Source organism: Mustela erminea, chromosome 1 (genome assembly GCF_009829155.1).
Source record: "Mustela erminea isolate mMusErm1 chromosome 1, mMusErm1.Pri, whole genome shotgun sequence".
Lineage (NCBI taxonomy): Eukaryota > Metazoa > Chordata > Mammalia > Carnivora > Mustelidae > Mustela > Mustela erminea.
Genome location: NC_045614.1, coordinates 43,775,500 through 43,795,964, shown reverse-complemented (window position 1 = coordinate 43,795,964; position 20,465 = coordinate 43,775,500). Strand labels below are relative to the sequence as shown.

General features: G+C 37.5%; 1 protein-coding gene across 1 annotated transcript in view; it reads right to left on the bottom strand.

Moving 5' to 3' along the window:
* LOC116579765 (contactin-6-like) overlaps nt 1-20,465 on the bottom strand; it is a 298,551-nt gene that overhangs the window by 119,600 nt on the left and 158,486 nt on the right. Inside the window, 1 exon segment of the mRNA XM_032325481.1 lies at nt 2,025-2,120. Coding sequence (XP_032181372.1) covers nt 2,025-2,120 — 96 coding nt within the window.

Here is a 20,465-nt window from a genome sequence, read left to right as displayed (position 1 = left end):
TCATAACTTGCATGCAACAGGCATTAGTTATTCAATTAAAAAGATCTTAACTGAAGGCAGTGTTTGTCTATCTGTGACTTAACTTCATGGCATAAGCAGAGGTACACCGTTACAAGGGGTACATGCTTTAAATGATCAATTTATACTTTAACAGTGGTAGGTAACAAGGTAACAAGGAAAGCTTCTACTTGGCTGCCTTTTTAATTTTTATTATTTTTTCTAAAGATTTTATTTATTTTAGAGGCATAGAAAGCAGGGGAGAAACAAGAGGCGGAGGGAGAGGGACAAGCAGACTGCCCTGAGCTCAAAGCCCAACTTGGGAGTGATTCATGACCTGAGCTGAAACCAAGACTTGGATGCTAAACCTACCAAGCCACCCAGGTGCCCCATTGGCTGCCTTTTTAAAATATGTGACTTTCATTTACAAATATTTGACATTTCTGCTTCCTTTATTTAGATTAAACAAAGGTGAAAACAATCTTCAGTCCTGTCAAGATTCTTTGACCAAAGTCAGCATAAAATGACACAGACAGACAGCACAAACAGACATGGCTTTGTCTATCTTGTCAACTTAAGTTACAGTACTAAAAGCTAATTTCCCTATGGTTAAAAAATAAGCACCATCAATTTTTTTTCAATGCTCTGGAATAATATTTTATCTCAGCATCAAAAATAGTGTAACTCTCACCTAATATTTCAGGCGAGCATAATGCTATACTACTCTAATATCACTGAATAAAATGTTGTTACCTTCTAATGAGTTTCCTTTTCTTTTGTATCAGCAGTTCAGGAGATTGTGTAAAAATGAAAATAATGGAAAAGTGTTTCCAAGTTTTTAAAAGATTGTTTAATATAGGGATATAATTTTTTCTGTTTTATTTTTAAATATTTGCTATATTTGCTTTCAAAATCCTCCCATTGCAGAGTGGAAATAAACTATAAAAGGCTGCTCTGAGGAGCCAGACTGCCGGGATTTGAAGCTTGGCTCCGCTGCCTATCAGCTGTGTTATCTTGGACTGGTTACTTAACCTCTGTCTACCTTATTGTTCTCATTTGTAAAACAATAATCATAGTTTGTCTTTCATGAAGCTGCTGTGAGAAACTGAAAAGTTAGTACTTACAAAGTACTCAAATCTCTACTTCGTAAGTACTTGCTGTTATTATTAAGGTAACTGTCATACATTGAATTGAACCAAATGAAATGACTCCATGGATATTGTGATATTGCCTCTTCCAGATTCATTGTTGCTTGAGAATCTACCAATTTTTATCAAATCATTTGGAACTTGACAAAATGCAACCCCGAGGGGGTGAGAATCAGTAGGTGGTTTAGGTCCCTGGCAACAGGTTAATTCCCAAGTCAATCCAGATTCTTACAAACCAGAGACTGTCATTGACTGCATGATTTTACCATTGCTAGGAGATACTCTGATTTTGTGCCATCCAAAATTTGCTTCTAATTAATGGAGTAGCTCTCCTCTTCCAATAGTTAAAGTGAGGGTGCCAAGAGGAATGCTGGAATTTGCTTTTCCATGGAGGTCATTAATAACAACGAAATAACAATCTCAGCTTTCTTTTCTGAATAAATACGAGCCATTACACTGATTGGTTTACATTCACTAGCTCACTTAATATTCACGAAAGCACTACAGTGCAGATATCAGTGTCTCAATTCTACAGATGAGGAAACTGAGCCTAAAGCGCTTAAACAAATTGTCTCTTGTTATACAGGGTGACAAGCATCAGAATGCAGCAGCAGTCAATTTCACTTTGTACCCTGGCGCTTATGCTGGGTGCCAGGCTGCAACTCCTTAAGGCCATGTTTGTTGACTGACTGCTTAAACAAAAATTTCTTTTAAAAACATTTAGATTATACTGTTTAGATACAGGAGGATGAACATGAAGAGCCTTCACGGTCTTTTTGACTTGTTAAAGAGCTACCATTGACTTCAAGACATGATGTGCCTTCTTTACTCCTCCAGTGACCACATTGATGGTGTGACCCAAACTATTCCCCACCATACCTCCAAAGTGTGGTGGTGGGCCACAGAGAAGCACCACACCTTGACCTTCTCGGACGGACACTGCACTTCTTGTTTTGGTTTCAAAGTCTTCAATATCTTGGAAAACAAACAAAACAGCTTTAGAATTATCTTGCAGTAAATAACATTTGAAAGTAGAATTTTGAACTTATTTTTATTCTTAACAGTAAGGGACACTCATACTTGACTGACCAGAAGATTTAGTTGATGATCAATTTAGATACACTGATTATTATCTCTAAAACTCTTGTTTCTTCTTTTCTCCTTTCTTTTTCATACAGTTAAATGGAGCATGTGATGAAGACATTTATTAACATTACCTACTATCTATTTGCTTTTATTCTCCCTGGCAGTTTGTAGCCCAGCGGGAAATCTTTAAAACTCAGCACATACTTACTTTCCTTGCCCAGGGAAGGTGTGATTAAAAAAACAAAATAAAATAAAACAAAACAAAAAGTATGCAGCAAATTTGCGGCAGTCCTCTAGCCCTCTTGATTAATGGTTGGTATTTGATGTACAGATGGAGTCTGAGAATTTAGGATGGAATGGTGTGAGGTAGAGAGTTCTACGTGATTGAACTGTTGAGAGAGAAGGTCTATTTTTAAATATTCTCATTCTACTCCTTCACAAAGAAGCTTCATGATCTTGTTTAGAATGCTGTAATTTCCTACAACATCAAAGAATAATAGAAATACACTGTTAGCAGAAAGCTAACTAGTTACATTGTTAAACCATCCATATGAAGTACAAATCCTTCCACATTCCTGGAATCCTCATTCAGTCTCCAGGAACAGGTAGTTTTTGACTTTCCTGAACTTAAGTTTTTTGACCTGTAAAATCCCATTATACTCTCATTTACTCTTTTAACAAATTTGTTTTGAACCCCTACTAAAAATACAGGAAGTGTACTAAGGAGAGAAGACATATTAGTAAATAAACCAGGCGTGTATCTTGCCCTTATTGTGCTTATTATTAAATAGGAAAACTAGAAGACAATTTAAAAAATAAGCGAACAAATGTACCTTTACAAATTGTAATAATTATTGTGGGGTGAAGACTGCTATTGTCTATAAAAATGTGTTCTCCCTTCTTCCATAAGAGTAGATTTATAGAACAAATACAGTTTTCTAAGCATAGGATACATATCTCAGACATCCTTATAATTAATGTGGCAAGCAGAAACAAGTGAAACTTCCATATATGATGTGTGAAAGGAAATCTCCACAGATTTATGTTCTCCACCCATCCCCCCAGCACCCAGATTGCCAATGACACAAAAGATCTTCTTGATCTGGATACTTGAGTGGCTGCATGGAGTACAACTCCACCTATCTGGAACATCCACTCTGGATCATTAGAGTAGAGACAAGTCAAGTCCTATCTTGTTTGAGGCATTTATTTTGGGGTCTCTGTGTTGTAGCAGTTTAACCTTTTAATGCCACTGACATAACTTGTGAGTGAAAAGAATAGAATGCAGATTTGTTGGATGAGAAAGAGACAGCCATGCAATGGTGGTATGGAACAGGGAACATATTCCTTGTGAATAAACAAAAACCAAAAACCAGGTTTCAAAACCTAGAGGTAGAAAATAACAGGGAAATGCCACAATACTGTTCATTGGCACATAGTGGACAAGGGTCAATGAGAAATTGCAATAATCAACATTTGGGGCTATTGTATTACATTAGGATTATATTAAAAGTATAAAGGGAATGACTAGAAACAAGTGAATAATAAATCAGTGCAGAAGTTGAGTAATATCTGCAATATCCATAGAATGGAAGGCTATCAATGATTAGAAAGAATGTGTTAGATATAAAGGACTGACTAGGAAAGTTCTTAGAAAGTGAGTTATACTTTTAAGTTTAAAAAGTGCTAAATATTGCTATGTCATTATCCCATTGTAAAAGAAAAAAAGTAAAAACCTAAATATGACCATTTCCTTTAACTGGTATAGGTAAAATAATAGAATATGTATTTTTAATATTCACCTTGATTGTCTCAAGGGAGTGAATGGGACATATGGAAGTAGAGATTATTAAATCTTTACCTACACCTCTCTATCTTTAAAAAAATATAAAGATTACAATTTGTGTAATTTTTTGCTCATTTTAACAACTTTATTGGAGTATAATTGCAATAAATTATTGGTGTGATTTGGAGAAATTGAAGACTTCTATTTTGTATATATTATGTGCGTCTTATCCATGAATTACTTAAATGACAATGCCATGTACGCTATATAACATATGAGCACTGAAATCAGAGGAGAAGCAAGGTCCAGATTTATAAGAATAGAATTCATCAGTATATATATAGTATTTAAAGCCATAGGAATGGATGTAATCCCCATGGGATGACTCTAAAATTTTTGGCGTGAGCAATTTGACAGTTGTCTAGAATCAAACTTTAAAAATCTCCAATGTTTAAAAGTAGAGTAGAGGATTATGAGGAAAGGAAAAAGGAAGGAAGGAAAGGGAAGGAGGAAAGAAGAGAGTAGGACAGAGGGAAGAAGCAGAAGAAGGAAGAAAGCAGGGTCTACAGCATGGGATAAGATGTGGACAGAAAAATGTCATATTAGGCAACATAAAGGTCACTCGTAATCCTGACAAGAGAAGTTTAAGTGAAATTATGGAGAAAGGCCAAAGTGAATTGAGGGATAAATAGTAGATAAGAACATGGGGATCACAAGTGTGCAAACTCTTTAGAGTTGACTATGAATGGGAGGTGAGATTTTGAGAATAGGGAAGAATTTAGAGGGCAGGGGTGCTCTACTGATGTAAAAATCAGGTAAAGAAAGAGATGAGAATTCTAAGGCACACATTATGGTAAAGTTCTTGAAAAGTCAGAAAGGTGGCAATCAGAACCCCTATGAAAGTGCTGACCTTTGTAAGGAAGGCAGAATTAAGACAAAAGATTAATTACTGATACAGGTTAGACTGTACAATTATCTGCTGGTTAGATGAGAAAGATTTTCCCGGTGGTTTCAAATTTCTCAATGAAATGGATGGCAGTGTTGGGTAAATCACTGAGGAAGGGAAAAGATGCAATAAATATACCTATTTATCAGGGTTGTTATGGGGATTAAATAAAATAATGAATCAAAGTGTCTAACCTACAGTGTGCTATAGAAGAAGTAATTAGTATGTGGTAATTATTATGATAACAACACACCAAACGATTAGGTCATGCCGCTGTATTCTCCTCTGACTGATACAGAGTTCAGATACATGAATTTGCAAAAAATGGTTAAATAGCATATTTTGGTTCCCATAAAAGTTTTTGTGCATGGATGTTTCCATTTGAAGCATGCATGCTGTTTACCTATGTTATTTACCAAATGAGTATTCTTTCTTACAGAATTGCTCTCCATCCATGAAAAGTTCAATGAACTAGATGTATTAAATCTGATACATAAATTTAGTAACTCTTATATGTACTCTACTTTTAATAATACAAATATTTGGCCAAAATAAACTCTACTTATCCCCAGCTACACCCCCTTTTCTTCCTCCAGCTGCTTTTGCTTAGTCATTAGCTTTACACTAATTCAGGACCTGGAATGCCTTGTCTGTTTCCTAAAGATTTTTAATCAAATACATGTCCTTTCTTCTTTGGCCATGGAAAATACTAAATCAACCTACATATGTTTGGTACTGTTGATGTGAACTATTACCTTGACTTGGGAGTCCTTTGTGACTTGGGTTTGCATAATTTTAAATGTGACTCGATAAGAATCAAGGTAACAAACTCTTTATAAAACCAAAAATCAATATATTGTATTCATTGTCTCTCTTTCTATTAGTAATAACAGGTGAGGATTTAAAAATGTTTTTCCTACTATCATTATTGAAAGGTCCCATTAAATTGTCATTACTTTTTAATGGTCACAAAAACAAAAACTGTCACAAAGGAGTAATGAGAAATTGAATGATTCTATGAAATTAACAAGCTTTGGATTGAATTTTCTCAGTGTCACATTGTCAGTGTGCCATATTCCCAGTAACATCAATCATGTTCTCAGTGTTAATCAGAAGGCATTATAACACACTGTTGATAAGACCACTGATATCTTAATATATTCTGTGTTCATTTCCATTTATAATAGGATCTGCTGGCAACATAATTTCTTCCTGCCTTTTACGATTACAATGGGGTATTTAATAATTTCCATATATCTCTCAAAAGTCATACAAGTCCTGTTAGCTATCAGAACACGGCCATTCCAAACTGGTACTAGTTCACAGGTTTTAATTAATAATTCAGATTTTAAAACTGTTTAATAGCCACAGATGACAGACAAGATATAATTCTGCCTTATTTAAACTAAGTGCCATCTCACGTGAATACACTTTGATCAAGATCTGTTTTACGTATCCAACTTCTACCTCAAGTACCTTTTTGCTAGCCAGAGACATGATATAATTCAGGTATTTTGAGGCAAGGCTGACTGAATTAGGTAGCCATTTGAGCACTCAATGCTATTTTCTTTGCTCTGTAACACCTTTTAAGACTCTAGATTTATTCTTCTATGAGGAGAGGCCAAAAAGAACTACCAGTTCCTATTTTTGTCTTATCCATTTTTGCTTAAGGGAAAACAGCTTAGTGTGAGTTCATTCCCTGAGATGGTCTCAAATTCTGTATTATTTGGAGAAACTCCCATAAGCTACAAAGGTGACCTGCCCAGCCCGTCCTTGTGCTCAAGGTATAAGTCCTGCAGAGCAGGTTGTTGTGAAAGACCCCGATTGTTGCGGTTGCTCTCATTAAGCCATTCTGATGACCGTGGCTTATCGGATCCTGTGGTTTTATTGCTGGTTTTGGAGGAAGCATTTGGCAGGAATGTAAGCAAAAATGCAGTCACAAACAAGGCTCTGTTCCAAAGGCCAGCAGGAAGTGCCTGAGAATGGCCCATAAAATAAGCTTTAAAAGATTACAGGGCCATATGCTCTCTCCTGGAGCAACCAAGGTGCAGAGGAGGGACAAGGGCCACCAAAATGTACTTAAAATTAAGTCCAAGCAATGCTAAGTATTGCAGTGTCTCATTGTAAGGAGAATACATCTTTGCAGCTGCCATGTGTAGGAATGAATCTCAGCCTAATTAAAGTGAGAAAACTGTATTATTTGCTGCCAAGGCCTGAGGATCACAATCAGAGGATGTGCTTGGCAGCACCAGTCCCTGACACAGAAGGAGGCCAGGGGTTTGCCAACTCTCATAAACTTGGAGGGAGGCTGTGGGTACCGGGGGTTCATTGACCCAGACCAGGAGTACGACACCTATGAAGTCAGGGATAGGAAAAGACATTCACCAGGAAAATGTGCATGCTTCATGCAGCACATACTACAGTTGAGTTGTTCGAAATCTGAATAGTAATATTAACTGGATTTTTATTCACTTGCTCTGCATTATATTATTGTAATATTTTAAATCTTTATTTTTCTTTCTTTCTATATAACTATATAGTTATAGTTTTCGTTCTTCCTATATAACTCTACTATATAGCTTCTCATCTATATAACTATTACGTTCCAGACACTCAGTGAAGTAGTTTCATTGAATTCTCATGATGACCCTGGAATGCAGGTACCACTATCACAGTCACTTAACAAGGAAGGAAACAGGTTTATAAAGGATCAGCACCAGACCAGCAGCCACACAGTTTCTATATATCAGGACAGAACCGAAGAGGAGGTAGTCTGCTTCCAGAGCTCACACTCCCAAATGTGATACTCTTCTGCTTTCCAAAGGTTAACTGGGGTGTTGCTGCCTTACATAAGATATAAAACAGGCATAAACTGCCGCTCCATGTTCAAACAAACAAATGAACAAACAAACAAACAAACACAAAAGCTTAGTGCCTTTCCAAATTCCTGCAAATTCCTGGACTGGGGAAGGAAATGCTGTATTTTCAGGTTTAGAAAGTTTCATTTCTGATATTCTCACTTTTCAGAATCCTTGTTGTGTCCTTTCCAGGTGTGTTTCCTAATTTATCTCCACCTTCATGTCCCTGCAAACAGGGAATTTGCTCCTTATCTTGATCTACATACAGAGATAGACACCAATCCCCACCTCGGTCCCCCCCACTCTGCACTTACAGGGAGCACCACCACGGCCATATTTGTGCCTCTGCTAATCTTATGGGTTGAATAAGATGCAATCCAAACACCTTGAAATCAAATATTGGATATTTAGTTCTTAAAAGCCTATAGCTCTCCCCTCTGTTGGTTATGTCTGCTTTCTCTCTTCTACAAACTTCCCGCTACAGTCCTGTTTCTGGAGCAGGGAAAAATTCTCCCCCTTCTGCAAAGTTCACCTCCCTCCTTCTACTACTTCCATACTCAGAAACTGAGAAATCTGCCCTCATTGTAAGTAAAGGAAGTAAAGTTAAATTCCGAAGACCATGACTCCAGAGGCCATCTGCTTAAGCCACACTATCTTACCACCCTAGAGCTTCCTCACACCATGACTGTAGGATCTGCCCCCAAACCAGAGACAGTGCTCCTTTCCCCCTCTCTGCATCTCAAAAACAACTTTAATAATTTGTTACTTTGACAATGTTGAATCTGATTTTAAATGCCAAGGTTTCTTGCACTGTACTTTGTTTTGCACCAGTAGAATACTATTACCCCTTTGCAAATTCTGCAGAAGTTTCAGCACTGAAGGTTTGCATTGAGGAGTGTTTGTTCATTCTCCTGACGCAGTTTCCACATCGGAGGTACGTGCTTTATTTTGGCCTACGGCAAAAACATTTTGCCAGGTGAGAAAATGCTGACACCCTGCCCAGCAACAGGGAAATGGTGAAGATACCAAGAATAATTCCCTAGCTCTGCATTAGCCTCACGGAACTCCTAGATATGATATATGTAACTTTTGAAATCAAAGTACTCTTTAAGAATATCAAGAGATTATAGTAAGGTTTTTCCAAATTCACATCTGTCCATCAGTTGTCTCCTTTGAAGAGAACCACTCATGATGAATATCAGATGGTTCATGTTACCATTTCCTATTTCTTGGGTGGTTTGGAGTAAGCTGAAATTCTTGATGCTGTTAACTAATTTTCCCTGGCCTTTATTAAGTGGCATACAAAAATATTTCTACTTAGACTGATTTCATTTTATATCATCATTTTTAGGATGCTATATACTCAGTTACTGTGTTTGTGATATTATTCTGTTTCCTAGCATAACTCGTTAATGTAACATGACATAACCTAATAAAGCACAGTGCTATTGTCAAATTCTGTAAAAGAGGCAATAGCTGAGTCTCAATATTGAACATATATTTGGAATGCTAATATCTAAGCAAGAAGTAAAGGGATATTTTAAGAATTTCTGGTGTCAAATTCATTTATATTCCAAGTTAAAATTCCTTCCCCCTTCCTCTTTTTTTTTTTTTTTGATGTAAAAGGAATTTTATAAAACTTCATAAATAAGTGGAGAGCAAGTAAGTTGTTTCTTTGTTTCCTGGGAATAATGAATTCACTGAGAATCATTTCCTTATGGTGCTTAAGAAAATAATATATAGGGTAATAGTGAGGCAGGGGTGATGTATTCTTTTTTATCAGCTGAGCATCCAGGTTTTCAGAGAGATAAGCATTTATTACATAGGCCATTGTAAGCAACTATGAAATGCCTACTTGGTCGATTAAAATATACATGTACAACTGAGTTTGATTTTCTATAAAGGACTCATTTGTCTGACTAATGCTGGGAAAGCAGTGACATCTATGACCAAAAAAATTCAAGTACTAGATATGGCCTATTCCCAAACTTGTCTCTTACTAAGTTTGCACATTCCCTACAGTTAAAACTAGCTGAATGATGGAGAAGCAGAAGGGGACAATAGAATGATATAACTTTGACAGTGTAAGATAGACTGAGATGCCAGATTACTTAACTGCACACTGAAGTGGAGCTCTTCAGTGTTTCTGGAAAGAAAAGAAGCAATCTAAGTAGGCATGCAAAAATTAGACAACCCACTAATGAATTCTGTACAGGTTCATGATGAAACAACAGGATCTGGAGCACAGGTTTAGAGTCAGACTCTGTGGGTCCAAATGGTTGCTCTGCCATGCATTTGCTCTTGATTTAGGGCACCTGAATTCATCTCTTTCTACTTCAGTTTTCTCTACTTTTACAATGAAGCTAATAGTAGCCCCTGTCTCACAGGAATAATGATATAATGTCTTTAACATATTAAACGTATGAAGTACAAAATAAATGATAGGGGGGACTTTAATTATGTCATTGATCATATACCTGCACATCACCAACAGTTGGATGTTTAGGATTTTCAAATGGGTTTTATTTTCAGTTTTCATTTCAGTGCCTGGTGATTTAGCGAAACATATTTTCTTAAGGACAGAGTCTGGAACTTCCTTCTCTGCCCATCCAGTGGCCAGCTCAAATGCTGTGTGAATAAATGAATTTTTTAAAAATGGCCTGAAGTCAAAAGCATGTGTATTTTATTCCAAGTAATGCCACATCACATTGCATTTTATTACAGAGCCTGTTTTGCCAACTTGACACTAGCTGTTAGGTGGAGGGTCATTGCATCTCTCTGCCCAGAGAGCACCACAACCCAGCTGGAGCGAGAAATAACCTCTTGGCTTGGTGTTTGAGTCACCAGAAAAGTCCTAGACTGCCCTGTTTCTTCCTGGTCTTGGCCTGTGCCTTTTGGCAAATATTCATTTCCCCCCATCTTTTGTTCTGCGGGGAGGGCAGCTCTGGTACCTTTTTAGTCAGTAAAGAGATTTCTTAGGGCTGCTTATATTTCCTAGCATTAATGAATGACACAGATACTGCTCAAGTGCAAGAAGGGGAGGATCAGAATGGGTCAAATCCTCAGATGAATAAAGATGCGATACAGCGTGTGGAAGATGGGGACTCAGCTGTGTGTGTCATTACGGTATGTCTTTCTACCAAAATGAAGACTGGAGGATTTTGCTGAGGCGCCCTGTGTGGCAGAGAGTAAACCTAAAGTCTAGTGTGGACATCAAACTAGCTAATCCAAAAGATAGTGGGTTTTCATTAGATTTTGGTTGAACATTTGAATGGATCAACTAAGAGCTATGGAAAGTGCAGTGAGGGGCCGTCCTGGAAGAGGGGGAGGGAAATTCTTATTTACTGAAACCCCTCCCAGTTCCTAGGGCTTTATGAACATCATACCACTTAATTTTCACAGTGGCCCTGACATGTAGGTCCTATGGCTCCCAGGTCTGAGGCAGATTGGCCACAGGCTCAGTTGTTACAAGCTCCCATGCCTGGACATCAGCAAAAAGGGCTGGACATGTAAGTTTTGGTGGCAAATGAGGTGAACTTGTGTCCTTTCAGGAACAAACTTTCTCCTAGCTCCCTCTGGGCCCACTTCTGTGCTGGGCATTAGAAAAAAAAGGGAGTGATTCCCACAAAGCAAGACTCCTGGCCCTTTGACAGTAGTGGTTAATGTGACCCATCCCACAAACGATGGTTCTTTTGAGACATGGCCCATAATAAGCCCTTTAGTTCATTTTGATGGTTTAATCAGAAAGTTTAATTTCAAACTTTGCAACCTGTATAAAAAATAAAAGATAGGGTACTCAAGGTAATAGGGCAGAGCCCCTGGTTAAATGTTACTACTCCTGTTTTCCTGTTTATATAGGAGTGTGGAATGAGAGCACTTCTTCAAAGACTACACCGCCCCCACCCCCCACCCCACCCCCACCCCCCCCCACCCCCGCCACCAAAACAGACTTTCTATCCTACTGACTTCACTTTGCAGGAACTTGCAGTACTCAAATTAGGGAGACTGACTTTCAGGGTTGTTGCTAAATACTGTTATTTTTCCATCAAACTGTTTTACTCTGAGCAAGGACTTTGGAGTCATATCTGCAATCTGCATTTCCTTTGCAGATTTCTCCAGCTCAGCCCTCAGGATAATTAAGGTCCAGTGATAAGGACTTTTGCATACATTGTCATTTAGGGACAGAGAAAAAGACACACACACACACACACACACACACACACACAGAGAAAGATACATAGACACAGAAACAGAGACAGAGAAAAAAAGACAGACACAGAAAGAGACCATTAGAGGCTATTTTAAAGAAAATCCCGTTCTTTTCTTTTTTTTTTCCCCCTCAAAGATTTTATTTATTTATTTGACAGACAGCGATCACAAGCAGGCAGAGAGAGGAAGGGAAGAAGGATCCCTGCTGAGCAGGGCTCCATCCCATGACCCTGGCATCATGACCTGAGCTGAAGGCAGGGGCTTTAACCCACTAAGACACTCAGGTGTCCCAGAAAATCCCATTATTTTCCAAAGCAGTTTCACTTTTATCATCTTTTTAAATATTTACGTAATCTTGAGAGATAAACAAGAGAGATTACCAATGTGTGTGGCAGGTATAATTGGTTGCATGGCAATGCACTTAAGTGTTATAGAAATGCCTGTTTTTAAATTTTAAAAGGTACACAGTACTTTTTAGAGTTTCCATTTATTTATGATGAATTATATTAATTTTCTTAATACAGTGGTAATAAATATGTACTTCCTAACATATTTACTTTTAAAAAAATCAAAGCAATTTGATTGGGAAAAAATTAATAGTACAGGTGGTACGTGGGTATTTTAAACCCCACAAAGGCAATATATAGATGCCTGAAATTTGGGAATCTGTCTTAGGAAAATGGTGGATGCAGAGGATATGGTGGATCATGAGGCAGGATATATTTGAAAGGACCGAAGTGGTTTGTGTTGACAATGAGCAGGGACTGGCTGGGGGTGGGGGTCGGGGCGGAGACAGGATGGCAGGGCATCAGGATAAGAACAAAAAAAAAAAAAAGAAAAAAAAAGGGAAATCAAGTTATAGAGTGCTACAGGACTTGAAGAAAAAGTCTATTCAATGTAAAATGCTTTATGTTCTTCTTGTGTCCGTAATCCTCTTCTCTCCTCAAACTTCCACAAATGTTCTGATACAAAGCACAGACTACATGAATGAGGTTTTACTTGAACAAGTGTGTTATCTGGGGCAGAAATAAGAAGAGCTCCTCTTTGAGATCAAGACTAACATAGAGAAAGAAATATCTGCAAGCACTGAGCAGGGACTAGGACTTAAGCAGAGGTAGAGTTGGGAGTTAGAAGGGATGGAAGGAATGTCTCTTCACTGGGATATGCAGGAATGAGGACACTGATTTTCCTGGAGAACAGTGAGTAGATTGTATCTAGATTTTTAAAAGCAGAGTGCGCCAACTGAGGGGAGCTTCATAGAAATGTAACTGGTCTTAGCTACAGTTATTTCTGTCCAAGGTGAAACTGGGGCTGTCAGTCTCAGACCTGCAGCACCAGATCACACAGCCTGCATCTCACACAGAGGTGAACCGAAAATATCGGTGGATTTAATACATTAAAAAATAAAAGGTAAATTGCTTGAATTAATTATCATTTACCATAAGATCCTTGGAAAGGACCCTACTCTGATGTTGTAACTGTTTGTATGACTTCCTTTTCCAAAATGAGTATATGGGCTTGTTCTGCATTCCCAGAACACAGCACAGTGCTGGGACACAGTGTATATACTCAGTGAGTCTCTGATTAATGAGCTCAGAGAAATAAAAATAACTTGAAAAAGCTTGCTAAGCTATTTCAGGCTCCCCATGATATACTTCTATCACTCCTTTGCTCCTGTTGTTCAGAAAACTCCAGACACAATGAATACTTCACTTTCCTGTTTCTCAGAACATGCTAAGTTTCCTCCTTTTGTGGTCTTTGACCTTATTTCTTCTGCTCGAAAACTTCTTCCCAGATCCCCACATGGCTGGATGCCCCTGACATTCAGATCTCAGCCTGTGTGCTAACTTTTTATGGAAGCCTCTCTTGGCCAGCCAAGAGAGCCAGCCAATCTAAAGTAGCAGCTACCTTTCACTCCCCCCACAAAGGTCTAATCACTGTCAGAAATGAGTATTGGTCTAATTTACTTTAATTTTTCCTAGATAGTTTATAAACTTCAGGAAAATAGTGACCTTATTTTTCCCACAGTAACTAGGTCAGTGCTTACAAAAGCAGATATTCAACAGATATATGTTTAATGAATTAAGAAACGGTTATAACTTCAAAGTGAGTGAGTGAATAGAAAATACCATGTATATAGTCCACAATATTTTCTTTAGGAATTGCCAAGAGGATACAATTTTTTTTGCATCATAGAGAAGAGGCTAGGATTTATTCTAAGAAATGATGTAGAAGCCAGACTCCAAAATGGCCCCAAGTGAAGTTGATGGTGATATCCACTGCCTTCTCTCGTCCCTTCCCACTGCCCTGTGCCACGATTGGTCTGTGCAGTCAACAGAGTAGGGCAGAAATGATGGCAGGTCACTGCTGAACTTTGGTTATAAAAGACTGTGCATGGCCCAGGAGAGAGAGGCAAACCCGCGAGCAAAGGGAATGTACTTATTTTATTTAAGAAGAAAGAGTGGTCCCATAGCTGAAGGAAAACATTTGATTTTGGATTCAGATAAGTCTGTGTTTGACTCTAGCTCTTGGATCTGTACACTATGAGACATTGAAAGTTTAGTTTTCAGCTGTTTTCAATGTTCTCTAATATGTTGAGTGCATGATACATAAAGGATATCCAAGAAACATTTGCTGAAAAAAACAATAGATAAATCAAATCTATAAAATATTTCTTAAAAAATACTTGTATTGTTGGATTATTGTGAGAATTAAGTGAGATGCCTAAAGTGATCTGCTTAATACATCACATCAAATAGCCCTCAGTAAGTTATAATTGTCACAAAATTTATAGTTCATAAACTTACATGTAGAATTAATTTTATATATATTCTTATTTTATGTTGTTATTTTTTTCTATTATATTTATTATTTTGTATTTGTATTTATATTTAATGTTCATGAAATTTACACGTGTGGGCACTATATATATAAAAGCACATATTGGGGTTTAAAAAGTATGCACTAGAATTAAGCATACTTTACACATGAAATGCTAAAACAGAAAAAAATTAAGAAAACTGCCAATAAGTCACTAAACTAATAATTAGTTGAGGGAGCTAAATTTCAAATCCCAAGGAGTGTGACCTACAGTTTTTATCACAATGCCATAAGCTTAAATGATCAACTAGTTGATTTTCTAGTTCATTCCAGTTTCTACTGAAATAACAATCATGTGTTCATTGTTTCCTTTGGGTCTCTGCACACCAGGGACAGATATTCACTTAATGGAGTCTGAACTAAAGCAGGGGCCGTTGAAGAGGCATGGAGAGAAAGCTCAGGCCAGCAAGTAGTGGAAACATCGGAGAACAGTGAGGTTCACTGCTAGCTATTCTCTTTCCATCTCTCTTTTTCCCTTTTCCATGCACGGCCTGCGTCCTCTCTGCTTCCCTTCGAGCATCTGCTCTCTTTTCTTCCCTGCAGACTGGTCTCCTTGTGTTTATTTATAGTTCATGCACCTGTAAAATCTCAGCCTCTGTATCATTTTGCCTTGTCCTAGCCACTCTGCAAAGTGGTCAGCTCCTGACCCTGCCATGAAGTTCCTTTGTGTCTTTTACTTGAGATTTTTAAGATGATCAATGATCTGTCACGGTAGAAAAGAAGTTACCTATTTAACAACCTAGGCCCACTCTTTTATAAGACAAGAAGAGACCATTAATTATCATCTTCAATAAAATGATTAATCAAGGACATCACTGTCCAATAATCTCAATTAAGTATTTTGCTTCTTTTTTTTAAATTTTTTCAATTTATTTTCAGAAAAACAGTATTCATTATTTTTTCACCATTTTGCTTCTTTTAAGGATAGAATAAGTTCAGTCTAATCACTTATTCAGTAATCAAGTGGAAACAACTGAAACATACCCTGTTTACTCATAGAAATACTAGAGCCACGAATACGGAAATGCAAAATTCCTGAACTGCCATCTTTGAACTTTTACAAATTCTCTTGCTTATTAGGTAAGAAGTATCTGTGACCTTTTTAATTAAAACTATGCAGTAAATGTAAATATCAAACCAGTTTCTTAAATTTTCTCACATTTAGGACTGCCACTTAGAAAACCACAAGTGTTGAGGTTCTTTTAAGGGATGGTTGTACTAGCCACAGTAAATATCCCATAACCACTCAGACCCGCCCTAGGAAGTCACCGAGCATTTGGGGCGGCAGTTAATAATTGAGAGCTTGCTATCTTCAGTGCCCTGGCCCCTTTGCCCAAGACTTTTGTGAGGACCTCTTTATTCTACGGGCACAGAATGCCTCAGACCCCAATATGTCTGGTGGGGATTTAATGTCCTCAGCAGTAAACCTTAACCAAAGAATAAGGGAGTTGGTCAGTTAATACCCCAACTTTCTTGTCCTAAGGTGGAGCGATCCTGAGGCATGTTTTTAAAAGTCTGTAGGAGGGATTGGGAGGGAGACAAACCATAAGTGACTCTCAATCTCACAAAACAAACTGAGGGTTGCTGGGAGGAGGGGGGTTGAAAGAGGGGGGTGGGGTTATGGACATTGGGGAGGGCATGTGTTACAGTGAGTGCTGTGAAGTGTGTAAACCTGGAGATTCACAAACCTGTACCTCTGGGGATAAAAATACATTATATGTTTATTAAAAACAAACAAACAAACAAACAAACAAACAAAACTAAAAAGTCTGTAGGAGGGGCACAGCCATACTGAGGCACAGTTGTCCAAAGTAATAATCCACTCATTAGCCTTCTCTTCCTGGGTTTTCTTTCTTCCCTATAAACTTCCCTACTCTTCCCCCATACTTCCCGAGATTACTTCCCAAATGCACTACTTAATCCAAATCTTCGTCATGAACTCTGCTGTTAAAAAGCAAATCAAACAGAGTGTGCTATGGACATTTAAAGCAGGTCTCATCTGCCAATTTATTAAGCAGCTACTATCTGCCAAGCAATGCTCTAGGAGCTATAAATGCAGCAATGAACTAAACAGACAAAATTGATTCGTCTCCTGTGGGAAATCAATGTTTCTCTAATATTTTTTCCATGGCACACATGGAGTTTTCTGAAGCTTCACATCAAATTTGAGCTGTTTCTTTAATTATTTCTTCATAAAGTAGAGAATGTGATATATTATGGAGACAAACCAATTTTTGTTTTTCTTTCAGTGTCTCACCAGTGATAAGGGGAAATTTTTGTGTTTTTGTTGTTACCACTATTAAAATGTCGAAGAGAGGTAGAGAAACTCACCATGGTATTCAGCAACCCAAACATGTGGCAACATCAAACGCCTGCCCTGAATCCATCTTTGGGACTACACAGTTAACGGTATAAAATATTAAGGCTCACCTTTGGACTGTAAGAGGTGCTGTGCTGCATAGCAAATGTGGTTGGAGCCTCTGGATGTTTTCAGCCTGGACCCCCATCTGGAAGCCACAGGCGGACAAGGCCATTCACTTGCCAAAACAAACAAAATATTTTCAATATTCTGTGTTTTTGAAAAGTTCTCTTGCTTGTCATCAAAAAGTCACTTACAATCAGGGAGTCAATTTGTATTCAAGAGGTTCTCCTTCTATCAGCAAACGGTTTATAGGCACTTTCACTAAATTGCTTCTCTAAAAGAAACAGACGGGATCTCATCTGCATTGGCTTAAGAATATCTCTGCCTGAAGACAGAGGAATGGACTAGATGACCCTCAAGAACTCTTTATTCCTCAGTATCTAAAAATTTCTTGTAAAATTTTGCTTCAAAGGTACAGTATTTTTGGTTTAGATTATTTAAAACATAGACTTTTTTACTCATCTAAAGAAAAAGTGACTTTTTGACATTCACTTTGATATATATGTGTGCGAACATGTTTGTATACGTACAGCTATAATAAAACATAATTCCATTTTGTCCTATTTATATGATTATTATATATTGATACATCACTATGTATATTATTACATATTGATGCATCAGTATAACGTGCTTCTCCATTTAGTGTCTCACTAGATCCTCAAAGTAATTTCTAATATAGCAATACAGCTAGAGTTTCTCTAGTGTCTAGTTTCACAATTAAGGCTCCTAATGTAACCTGCTCAAAATTATACATATTTTTAAAGTGATAGAGCCAGAATTTAAAAATTCAGCTTATTTAGCTTTAGATTCCTATCTCTTTTTTTTTCCAGTTCATGCTGACTTTCCATATTTAATGTTCCCTCTTCTGCATATTTTCCTTACCAATAAGTTAATTTTCTAGAATAAAAATTTAAATGGTAAATAAATAGTAATAGCAGCCTAGCATCCTATGAATAATAAGCTGGAACATAGGTGGCACTTTATGTATTAATATTTTTAAAAAAAGGTATTCACACATGAAAACATTTCACCAAAATGGGTTTTCATGGCTTTTCCCTTTCTACTGATGAATTAGGAAAGTATTATGGCATAGTGGTTAGAAGCCTGGGCCCCCACGTGAGCCTAACTTCAAATACCTTTCTACCATGTACTGGCAAATCACTTGATCTTTGTCTGTTGATGTTTACTGAACTATAAAATGGGTTTCCACTAGTAGCTACCTACTAGTTTTGCTAAATGATAAGAGAGTTTTAAGTGTATGTTCAATGAATGTTAGCTGTCACTGTTGGCAGACTACCTCTAAAAATATATTCTAAATCTATCTGAGGGCCCAGTAAACTGCAAAGACCTGTGAGCTACATCGAGCCTACTGCCTGTTTTTGTAAAGTTGTACTGGAACACAGCCACACCCATTCATTTATGTTTGGTTGCTTTCACGCTGTAATAGTAGAGACCTTGGCCTGTCCATCAAAGATATTTACTCTGTTACTCTTCACAGGAAAGTTTTGCTGACTCCTGGTCGATGGCGTTTAACACCACACCGTGAAACTAATATTTCAATCAAGACTGCTTGATGGATATGCGACAGCCAAGAAGATCTGAGAAAGAAAACTGAAGGTACCCTCAGATGAAGGTAATTCTCCACAGAGCAGGTAAAGCCTGAACCCAAGAGCATCAAGATGAACGAGAGATTGAACACCTCAGGAGGACAGTGATATTAGAAGGGTGCTATGAGAGGGAAAAGTTGAGAAAGTTGACTTTTAACAGCTCTGATCCCCCGACACAAATGAAACTTCTTTTATTTGAAAAACTAAGCTGCTTCAACCCACACTTTTTTATTAAAAGTATTTATGAGTACTCTTGCAATCCTTCACACATAAACCACGTACCACCCCAGCCAGGCCACTGCACGTTCAAGCTTTGTGACTCATATGAAGCAAGATTTACCTGCATTACAACCGTGAAAAGGAAATAAATTGGGTGATTTCATTACTTTCTGTTCAATGAAATCCTTATTTTATTGCTAAGCTTTGACACTTTCTCCAGAACCTCAACTATCTTTTCTCTCGCCCACTAAGAAGTAGCAGCAGCACCAAAAAATCATCCAGACATCTGGATATTGCATCCGATAATTTATAGGAATCTCAGTCATACTGCTACAATGAAAGTAGAGGAGATAAAAGGAACTTCACCCACACTACAAATAAAAGAGCTGGAATAATAGCCTTTTTTCCCCCTCCCTTCAAAATATTAAATTTTATCAATCAGAATCTAACAGTTCTGGGACCAGTACATGCTCTGTTGTTAACAATATCTCAATCACACATATTGCTTTTCCAATACGACCTGCAGGGGACTGATTTGTGATAAAGCTGATATAGGAAATGCAGAGGGGGATAGACGTATAGCCAAATAAATCAGGTTAAAGTGAATTTGATGGAATGGACTTAAAGGCAACTCTTCAGTCACTTTCTCCAGTTTAGACTCTGCATTTGGTCTTAATGGTTGCCTTTGAAACTTTTTTATCTGACCCATTCAGAGGAAGAATAAAGCACCAGAAACCACTAGGATCTAGGCAGTGCTGTCATTTTAAAAGTTTGTCTTTAGATGATAAAGGGGCTTTCTCCAGAGAAACAGCACCCCATAGTATAGCTTCGTGCTTTGTAGAAGAGCTTCCTAGGAACTAGGCAGTGTTACATCCTTCGAAGAGGGACATGATGTGTATGTGCTGGGGGTAGGTAATTATTTAGGTAATTGAAGACTTTACTCTTATCTACTACATTGTACTGCCCTCACAGCAAAGAACTACTTGGATTCTAAGTGAAAAATGAGCTTTGTCAACAATGGACTATTTGATAAATAAAAATGAGAAAATTTTACAGGATGAAGGTGGGAAAGCAAAGCTAGGTGTTCGACCTTGAACTCATTACAAAAATAAATTCTAGGTGAATCAGAGATCTAAATATAATAAATGAAATGACAAGAGTACTAAAGGGGAATAGTTTCATGATCTTGGGTTTAAGAAAACTTTTATACATGTGTCACAAAACAAAAACTTTTAAGGGAATGAGAAATATAATCTTAATTATTAAAAAAAAAACCTATATCAGTTTTACAGGCTAAAATGCCA